Source organism: Triticum aestivum, chromosome 3A (genome assembly GCF_018294505.1).
Source record: "Triticum aestivum cultivar Chinese Spring chromosome 3A, IWGSC CS RefSeq v2.1, whole genome shotgun sequence".
Lineage (NCBI taxonomy): Eukaryota > Viridiplantae > Streptophyta > Magnoliopsida > Poales > Poaceae > Triticum > Triticum aestivum.
This window is the reverse complement of record NC_057800.1, coordinates 686,865,381-686,875,887: the sequence shown is the minus strand read 5'-3', so window position 1 is coordinate 686,875,887 and position 10,507 is coordinate 686,865,381. Positions and strand designations below refer to the sequence as shown.

At 49.5% G+C, this 10,507-nt stretch overlaps 1 protein-coding gene across 1 annotated transcript; it reads left to right on the top strand.

Moving 5' to 3' along the window:
• Window positions 1-482: 482 nt before the first annotated feature.
• LOC123059098 (uncharacterized) lies at window positions 483-2,272 on the top strand. Its single transcript, XM_044481740.1, has 2 exons — window positions 483-1,047; window positions 2,017-2,272. The coding sequence occupies exons 1-2, from the start codon at window positions 687-689 to the stop codon at window positions 2,067-2,069; spliced, it is 414 nt and encodes a 137-aa protein (XP_044337675.1). The 5' UTR covers window positions 483-686; the 3' UTR covers window positions 2,070-2,272.
• Window positions 2,273-10,507: the final 8,235 nt, after the last annotated feature.

Below are 10,507 nucleotides of genomic sequence, written 5' to 3'. Positions count from 1 at the left end.
TGCCAGACGCCGACGACCTGCTCCGGGAGATTCTCCTCCGCCTCCCTCCACGGCCTTCCTCCCTCCCCCGGGCCTCCCTCGTCTGCAAGCGTTGGCGCAGCATCGTCTCCGACCCCCAGTTCCAACGCCGCTTCCGCGCCCACCACGGCAAGCCACCTCTCCTCGGCTTCTTCCTCAACAATCCTTTCTCCTGCCCGTTTGTTCCGATGCTGGATCGACCAGATCGCATCCCCGGCGCTCGCTTCTCCATGCCTGTACACGAGAGCAACCACATCATCGACTGCCGCCATGGACTTGTCCTCTTCCTCAGCCCATGGCCGCCGCGCCGCCTACTTGTGTGGGACCCCGTCGCCCGCGAGCAGCGCCGCCTCGTCTCCCCACCTGAGGTGGACAGCGAGCAGATGCTCATCTTCAACGGGGCTGTGCTTCGCCCTGCACGCGGCCAAGGCTGCAGTTCAAGCCATTTCCGGGTGGCCCTGGTAGCCCGTGACAGATCATGTACGAGAGTCTCCGTATGCCTTTACTCATCGGAGACTGGGATATGGAGCAACATCAAATCACTGCAGCTGAAATTTTTACCTCTGGAACGAGCCAGTACTTTGATTGGGAATTCTATTTGCTGGTTACTTCCGGTGCATCCTCAAAATGTCATACTTGAGTTTGATCTGGATAAGCACACCCTAGCTATGACAGAGCTGCCAGCACCTGTAGAACCCTATAAAATGTTATGGATTGTGCCGGCCGAAGATGGTGGGCTTGGCTTCATCCATCTCTCACAATTTCACGCCAAATTATGGAAGAGAAAGCCTGATTCTAATGGTTTGGATGTTTGGGTGCTCATTAGAGCTATTGAGTTTGAGGAGCTCAGACCAACTTGCATTGGACACCCTCTCGCTTTAGTGGGGTTTGCCGAGGCGAGTAATGCAGTCCTTGTACAGACAGATTCTGGTGTCTTCATGGTTTATCTCCAGTCAACGGGGTTTAAGAAACTTTCCAATCTGAGTGTCTTCTGTCTCCATTATCCATTTGAATATTTCTATCCTGCAGGTAAGAGCAAGCCTTTATATAATTACTTTGCAGTATTGTAAGATAAATTTATGTTTAGTCATTATTTGCTGAAATGCCTATCATATCCTTGAGTGTTATGCTGATGATTGCAGTTCAAATCACACATATTTTTCCTTATGCTGCTTGATGAATTCTTTAAATGGAAATTCTCTTGATGAACATTGAATCCGAGTAGTATTTAAAGTCATTGTTCTTCTCTATTGGTCATATACTCATATGCATAAATTGTGTTTCAAATGTAGCCTTGTGTGCCTATCTGAAGTATATATTTTTTCATTTCTGCACCGAATGCATAACAGCTGGAAATCGCCGCAGTAGTTTTGTCATTTGTGGAAGAGCCCTGCTGTGCTTAGCTAGTTCAGTTGTAAACTGGAAAAAATAGCCGGGACCTATTATGTTTCTTTCAGGTTTTAAGTTTTGTCAATACTTAGTTCGTTCTGCTTGGTCTGACAAGGAATTGATTTTACTAAAGATGATTTCTAGAAAGTATATCTTCTTCCGCGTGAACTGTGTTATGGTAATATTCAGTACTGGACCGCGGTTCTCTTGACAATGTGCCACATGACATTTGAAAATGGGAGAGAACTAAATGGAACTGAGACCAAAACAGCTTAATGTGTAACTCCGTTGGCACTTTTCGAAACTTAAAGCTAGTTACACTCTTTCATTTGGAAGCTGAAACCGGTGGAATAAATTAAAGTTCTATTTTATGTATTGTTAAATATCTTCCTGAAGTGAGGAGTCCATTTGCAGTTTTTTACTAGAGGATAAATAAATACCAAACCAGCTTAATGTGTAACTCCATTGGCACTTTTCTGCATGTCTCATGTTGTCCAGATTACATAAGTACGCACGTCTCGGTTCACCTAGATATCTCTTATAAATCTCTCTTCTATCGATGGCTTTCCATTAAAATTGTCATTGGTTTCTGACTTACTATGCTCGCAGGTACTGGCACTGGTGATGGACATGGTGGAGATGAGGTGTTGAACAATATATGAGATGGTTGTCTGATGAGACATGCTAGTATGATGCGATGACTGATAAGGTGGACGTAACATTATCGGTTGGAGGTGTCCATGGGGATATCTATAGTATTTTAGTATTTGTTGGTGCATGGGCTTTGACTGATGATTATTTGTTATGAAAGTATGAACTCCCTTTGTAAGTCGTAAGGAATCCACTACTGTGCGTAAGTAATTGAGAAGAGTAATTCAGAATCTTAGTCAGTACAGTTTCCGTTGGCACACTAGTACGTTATAACCGATATTCAGTCCGAGTCGGATGTTGCTGTTGTTTTATATCCAGTCAATTTCTCAACTTGATCACGAGTAGATTTTGTGTTTGCTGGTGGTGTGGCCAGTGAGGATCCATTCCCATCTGAAAATTGATCCGTTGTGGTATGTACTCCAAGTGTGAAGTGCACTTGCAGGAATGAACTGTTTGAATTGTTAGCTCCCATTATTACTCCCTCCGTCCGAAAATACTTGTCATCAAAATGAATAAAAAGTGATGTATCTAGAACATCTAGATACATCACTTTTTATTCATTTTGATGACAAATATTTCCGGACGGAGGGAGTACTTCGGTAACCTCCGTAGAGACAGTAAGAAAATGGGCAGTTTGGCACCATGAGTCTGTCCCTTGTACTGCTTTCAGTGGTTCGTTTGGTTATGTACAGTCGACGAATTGGTGGGTTGCTCATGCTAGTTTCAGAGGCTAGCTTCTCTCTCTGCCTACTTACTAGTAGCAGGTAGCAGTGATGGTCATGTTCAAATCCTTGTGTAGGGTGGTCTGGCTTCTACTGTAGAGTGTAGACTGAACCTATATAGATGGTCTCGTGCGAGTGATCTGATCTGGTTCATCTTGCGCTTCTTTCTGCCCAAAAGATGACGATATATACTGCTGCTGCAGATGTTTGGACTGTAGAATACACGCTGCTGCTACGAGCGGCAATGACCACCAATGGCGGCGGTCCGTATATACTGCTGCTGCAGATGTCCTGGCCGGTCTCGTTTTTTTTAGGAGACTGGGACAAGGTGATGGAGGGAGGTCCGTGGACTTTTGGTGGCAGTCCTGTTTTGATGGTGCCGTATGATGGTTTCTCAAAGCCATCGACGATAGATCTTAATCACTTCAAAATCTGGATACAGATCCATGATGAACTGGATGGTTTTGCCCCTCTTCTGAAATCATTGGCAAGCAAGGTGGGTGAGTTCTATTGTTTGTAAAACCGTGGACTTCAAAAAAAAAAAAATCAACCGGGTGAAGATCGTACTAGACATTGGAAATCAGCTCAAAAACCATGCCTTGGTTGTGAAGGAGAAGAAACGGAAGATTCTTAAAGTCAAGTTTGAACGTCTCCCACACCGGTGCGCTATTTATGGTATGACTGGGCACCTTTACACAGAACATGGCGATGGAGTACATCCCTCCTCGGCTCTAATCTTTAAAGATTAGCATGCAACTTGGAGTCTGGGTAGGGGTGGCCATGGTGCAACCGAAGCGCGGCGGGAGATGAAGAATGTTGTGGTGCATCAATGATTCTTTTTTTTAGAAAAGGAGGATTACCCCGGCCTTGCATCAGAGTGACGCATGCAACTCTTTTATTAAATAAAGTATTCGAAAAGTCTATGATTCAAAACAAGCTCGCCCAGAGCTGAAAAAGTACAAAGCAAAGTAAGGCAAAGCTTTTTCGCGAAGAGGGCAGATGAATGAATTGGTTCCAGGGTATGCCTTCCAAGGTATGACGGGCAATAAGGGCAAGGAAGACTACGAGAAGAGTTTCAGGACTAGGCCAGAGGACTCCTGTCCATAAGGCTAGGATGGCAGGAGCAAAAAGATTGAACTAGCCCACACATCTGCTCCCCTCTCAATCCACCAATAATTCCCATCTCCCAGCAAGTAAAATATGCCACAGTCGGCGAAAACAGGACTAGATGACTAAACACCTATCCTATTACTGGACCGCCATCCAAACCGACTGTAGATATCCCGACTCTCGAGCTACCATCTCCCATCAGGTAGACCCAGTAATCAAAGGCTCCCTGGCTTTCACAGGAGTGAGTAACGACCACGTACAGACTCAGGCAGTGGCCCTGTAGATAACCCGCAAAAAATGTATACGAGTTTGTCTGTTAAAAACTATATCATTTCTACAGTTATATAGCCCAAAGTAATGCACATACTTCTATCCGAATATGTCTCCCAATATTTGTCTCTACTCTATTTAACAACGTCCCAAATAACATGTGAATACTATTTGGAGGGGTGATATTAAAGGATATATCAACTGAACGCCATAATAGTTTTGCCAGCGGACAGTCGAGAAAAAGTTGTTTGATGGTTTCATCTTGATCTCACAAAAGCTACACCTTTGACTATCCCCCCAATTAAGTTTTACCAAGTTATCCTTAGTCAGAACCACCCCCTTGTGAACAAATCACATGAAGACTTTGATTCTTAAGATCTTTCAAATATGTATTGATTTGGGAATCGGACCGGAATCAATTAGGTCCAAGTACATAGATTTTACTGAGAATATGCCATTCATAGTTAATCTCCGGTGAATACTATCAGCCTCATCAAAGAGGTGAACATCCATCAACCTCCTGACCAGATGTAGCCACGCGTCCCATCGGTCTCCTATAAAAGATCTCCGGAATTGGATATTTAGAGGGTTGGACTGTAATACTATAGCAATATAAGCCTTCTTACGATGTACGATGTTATAGAGAGACGTATATTGTGTGGCTAAGGGCGTCTTCTCTAACCATGTGTCCTCCTAGAATCTCGTCGAATTACCGTTTCCAATAATGAATTTAGTTCTATGAAAAAGGCTACTTTCATTCTGATCAACCCCCTCCAAAAAGGTGAATCATTGGGTCTAATGGTAACCTGAGCCAAGGTCTTAGATTGTAGATACTTATTACATAAATTTATACCACGTGTCTTTAGTCTCAACAAAAAGTCTGTACAATCATTTACTGAGCAGACATATATTCTTTGCATCATCAATGGACAAGGGTAATGAACAGAAGAATATGAATATTGAACCAGGCAAGGCCAGCCATCAACAGACACACGCTGCTGCTACGAGCGACAATGACCACTAATGCGAGCGGCAATGTCGATACTATGAGGGCTCGCAATGGTGTTGTGAGGCTGGTGTCAAAATGTCAAAGCGACAGAGGCTGCAAGGTGGGAGGCGACAGTGCTACCTGTTGTGAGGTCGAAGGACATCCGTTGCAAGGCCAACACCGGGCACGTTCCGCTTCTATAAGGCCGCGCTCGATGGCCATGGCCACACGTCAAGTGGCACGGCTATGGGCGCTGGGGCGGCGGCATGGTGAGTGCCGGCAGCATGCTGCGAGTCGATGGGGATGATGTCAAGAATGCGAGAGCAGTGAGGGAGAGTTTTTTTCCATTTGTTTTTTATTTTTTGCGGGCGATGCGAGCTGGTGGAAGGAACACACACGGGGGAGTTCCAACAGCTTGCGTTGAGAGAGAGCCTGAGGCGACCGATCCGTCGTTTGGATCCGGCGTCCGACCCGTGTGCCGTATCCGGCATATCCATTCACCAATTGCCTGAATCATCCCCTCGCCCATTAGCACGACTCGCCGCCCGGACTACTCTCCCAACCTACCAAATCAACCATTGAGAGGAGATGGCACTGCCAAGCCCCACCATGAGGACGAGCGACGAGATGTCTCCCCGGCGGCGGCGCTGCCACACCTCTCCGCCGCCTGCCTCTCTGTCAGACGACGATGACATGCTCCGGGAGATTCTCCTCCACCTCCCCCACGGCCTTCCTCCCTCCCCCGGGCCTCCCTTGTCTGCAAGCGTTGCCACAGCCTCGTCGTTGATCCCCAATTCAACGCCGCTTCCGCGACCACCACGCCAGCAAGCCTCCTCTCCTTGGCTTCTTCGTCGACGACCATCGCTCCTGTCTGTTTTTTCCAATGCTGGATCAACCATATCACATCCTCCACGCTCGCTTCTCCATGCCTCCCAACAAGGACAACCGCATCATAGACTGCCGCCAAGGGAGTAAAATGCACATAACCACCACTTTAGCGTCATAGCTTTTGGAAAACATCACCTTACAAAGCGTGACACTTTGCACTGCATCAAAATTTTGACAATGACAAAAACACTAATAGAAAATGCAAAGCGTTTTGATGACGTCACTAATTGGACGGGCCCACCCATCAGGCTGAGTACAACACTCCAGCGTGTGTGTAGCAGCGAGCAGGGCGACCGGGAGACACACGAGAGCGGCCGAACCTGGAAGCTGATGGCCAGATGCGAGGTCGCGAAGTTTCAATCTTCTCACCGTCGATTGCAAGCTAGCTAGCTTGTCCGCGAGGAAAACAACACAACCAGATGTAAGCTAGCTAGCTTGCACGCGGGATCCCACGCCGCTTCGTCAGGCCATAGCAGCTTGGGTCGGACGACATCGACGTCCGGGGTGGGGCAGAGCACGCGGCGGCCGGCCACCCTCCTGGTGTGGCAGTTGAGCCCGGCGATGGTGGGCACCGGAATTGGGTGCGCGCCCTGTTGCCGCAGCAGCGCGCCAAACCGCCCACCATATCCTTCCTCGCCGCCCCCGTCGGTGGTCTGAGGCGTCGCTGAAGACTCTTTGTTTCTCTGGTGTTGGTTGTACACAAGGTCTGTGATAAAATGCTACAATGAGAGTAAGGAGGAAGAAGAAGAGGACCAAGTCAATTTGCCAACGTGACACTTTTACTGCCAACTCAGCCTAAATGGCGGGCTCGGCAGATTAGCGACGTCATCAAAGTGCTTTGCATTTCTCAATAGTGTTTTGTGTCACTGTCAAAATGTTAATGCGGTGCATAGTGTCACGTTTTGTAAAGTAATGATTTTTCAAGAGCTATGATGCTAAAGTGGTGATTTCGTGCATTTTACTTCCGCCACAGACATGTACTTTTCCTCGGCCTAAGACCGCCTCACCACCTACTCGTGTGAGATCCCGTCGCCCGCAGGAAGTTGGCGTCGGGCGGGAACGCATGCGAGGGAGGAGGCTTTTGGGTAGGCCAGGGTAAGGAGAGGGTGTCGGTGTCAAAACAGGTGGATCTCGGGTAGGGGGTCCCGAACTGTGCGTCTAGGCCAGATGGTAACAGGAGGCAGGAAACACGATGTTTTACCCAGGTTCGGGCCCTCTCGATGAAGGTAAAACCCTACGTCCTGCTTGATTAATATTGATGATATAGGTAGTACAAGAGTAGATCTACCACGAGATCAAGGAGGCTAAACCCTAGAAGCTAGCCTATGGTATAATTGTTGTATATGGAGTTGATTGTGTTGATGTCCTACGGACTATAACCCTCCGGTTTATATAGACACCGGATAGGGTTAGGGTACCTAGAGTCGGTTACAATGGTAGGAGATCTTGAATATCCGCATCGCCAAGCTTGCCTTTCACGCCAAGAAAAGTCCCATCCGGACACGGGACGAAGTCTTCAATCTTGTATCTTCATAGTCCTGGAGTCCGGCTGAAGGTATAGTCCGGCTACCCGAACACCCCCTAATCCAGGACTCCGTCAGTAGCCGCTGAACCAGGCTTCAATGACGACGAGTCCGGCGCGCAAATTGTCTTCGACATTGCAAGGCGGGTTCCTCCTCCAAGTCCTTCATAGAAGATTGTAAACACCAAGAGTATTGTCCGGCCCTGCAAAATAAGCTTCCACATATTGTCGTAGAGAGAATAATATTAACACAAATCAAATCTGCTGACGTATTCCGTAGTGCGTCATCGCACTACGGCCAAGTCCTTTACTTGAATCGTTTTTACTTTTCCACCTCAGCATGTTTTGCGAGGCGGTTTCCTTGGCACGTCTTGTCAAAGCAGAGATCGTGTCCCCTTTGTTTACGGGATTCTCGTTAATACGGACGTGGGTAACCCAACCGCGCCACTTATCATGGCGCTTGGGAGGCAAGCGAGTTTTACTAGGCTGGTGGGGACGCATAGTCGCATCCGCCCATATAAGGGGATAAGGATCCACCTTTTTTACCTACGCCTTCTTCCTCCTTTGCCTATCCATCTTCTGCGCACCCGAGCTCCAGCGCCCAAGTCCGCACTTCCCACCTCAACCTTCTCCAGCAATGTCCGGAGCGGGAGGCAAGTGGATGGTCTCCTCCGTCACGGAGGGCCATGTCAAAAAGCTAAGGAAGGCCGGATACTTGTCCAAGTACATCGCACACCGGCTTCCCGAGGAGGGGCAGCTTCTCCCCACCCCAAGGCCCCATGAGAGGGTAGTATTCCTTCCCCACTTCCTCCGCGGACTGGGTTTTTCACTCCACCCATTTGTCCGGGGGCTCATGTTCTACTACGGCCTGGATTTCCACGATCTGGCCCCAAACTTCATCCTCAACATCTCGGCGTTTATCGTCGTGTGCGAGGCTTTTCTTCACGTCCGCCCCCATTTCGGCCTCTGGCTCAAGACGTCCAACGTCAAGCCCAAGGTGGTGCGCGGCAGCCAGGCGGAGTGCGGAGGCGCCATGGCGGGCAAGATGGCCAACGTCCTATGGTTCGAGGGCTTTTTGTGGAGACCCTAAAGGGATGGCAATCCGGGTGGTTTTACATCACCGAGCCGCGCGATCCGAAATGGACCGCAGCCCCTGAGTTCCGATCTGGACCCCCCACGCGGCTTGTGTCCTGGAAAGAGACGGGCCTGTCGTGGGGTGACGAAAAAGAGGTGACCGGATTGCAAACATGCATCCAGTCCCTGGTGAACAAGACAATCCGGCTTGTTAATGTAATCCAGGTTATGCTCGTCCGCCGGATCCTTCCGTGCCAACAACGGGATTTTAATCTGTGGGAGTTCAACTCGGCGCAGCATCAAACCCTCAGCAGGCTCTTTGACACGACGTACGAGGATGCCTGGAAGATGCTATTCAAGGGCGCGGAGGCTCCCGCATCCGCTTTCGAGGACCGCGGATATAGCTCGCAGCGTCGCGCTAGCAAGGTAAGCCATCTACACCTTTTACAGGATGTTAAGCTTTTTTCATAGTTTGACTCTATGCGAGATCTAAACTCCCTTACCTTTGACAGGCTTGGCGGGCGATGTCCGGACCGATTAACTGTCCGGCTCCGCTGCCCGAAGACCCAGCTCTAGCTCTACTAGTGAAGCTGCTGGCTCCGGCGCCTTATGTGGTGCCGGAGAAGAAGGCCAAGAAGAAGAAGACCATGGGGACTCGAAAGAGTGCCCGCAACGTGGTAGTGTCGGACTCGTCATCTGATGAGTCCGAGACGCCCTCCTCCCGTGAAAACAAGGAGGAGGAAGAAGAAAACTCCCCCCCCCAGCGGAGGGTGGAGAGAAGAGGAAGGCCGCCCCAACGGGGGAGGCCGAGGGGTCTAGGAAAAGGAAGACCCCTCCGCCGGACTACGCCCCTAACGCCGAAGAGGGCGAAGAGGAGTGGCCAGACAGAGCCAAGCGTCCGGCGAAATCGTAAGTTCGGATATCAAAGTAACTCTTGACGTTCCTTTGTTGCACAGCTTTCCCTAATGTCGAATATAATTATGCAGCCCGCCCCGGGCCGGACTCGACGAGTCGTCGAGCGGCTCCTTGAATTCATCGGACGTGAACTCAGTTCCGCCTGCTGTCTCCCCCCGCACCGCGGACGACGCTGAAGTGGCATCGCGACGAGCTCCGGGGTAGGAGGAGGTGGTCCTGGAGGAGCCGCAAGGCGACCTCCCGGACCCCAGGAGTAAAGGGGACAAGACCCCCAGGGTTCCAAGTCCGGCTTTGAGCCGGACACCGCACCGGAATCTTCAACAGCTCCGGACCGCGGTAGGCGAACTCCTTCCAAGGGGAGTAAGCCTTCTGAGCCGGCAGTCTCCGTCCAACCGGAGGTGCCGGACGATCTGCTGGAGGTGCTTGATGGCGCCTCCATCGAGGAGGAGCACCGTACTATTATGAGTACGGTGATCCAGAAGGTTCAGTCCGCCAAGAGCGGACTGAGTGAAGCTTGCGCTAGCCTTCTAACAGGCTTCGAGGTAAGTAAAAAATATGTAAAAATATAACCGCATAGACAGTAGCTCCCAATGCTCTGTTTGGCGTTCGGAAAGAAAAGCCGAATAGAGGATCTATTAAATTTCACAGGAGTCTAACAACAAAGAGTCAATATGCGTATGCAGGCTTCGCTGCTAGCCACCGCCGCACTGACTGCGGAGGTGGGTGCCCTGAAACAGGGCCTCGAGCGGACCGAGCAAGAGCTCGGCCTTGCCAAACGGCAGCTCGAGGAGAAAGAAGGTAAGAAATACCTTACGGAAAAAGTGCCTATAAAAAGATGTGATTGCAAAAAATAACAGGATTGTACTGCTTATTGTAGGGGCCACGACTGAGGTGGCGACCCTCAAGTAGGCGCTGTCCGAGGCCAAAAAGAAAACGGCCGCGGAGTGCACTGAGCGAGAG

What these genes read in the sequence shown, in the direction of transcription:
- LOC123059098 (XM_044481740.1), top strand. Translation starts at nt 687, where the DNA reads ATGACAGAGCTGCCAGCACCTGTAGAACCCTATAAAATGTTATGGATT. An exon ending in TGAATATTTCTATCCTGCAG is followed by an intron (nt 1,048 to 2,016) that starts GTAAGAGCAAGC and finishes CTATGCTCGCAG; the next exon opens with GTACTGGCACTGGTGATGGA.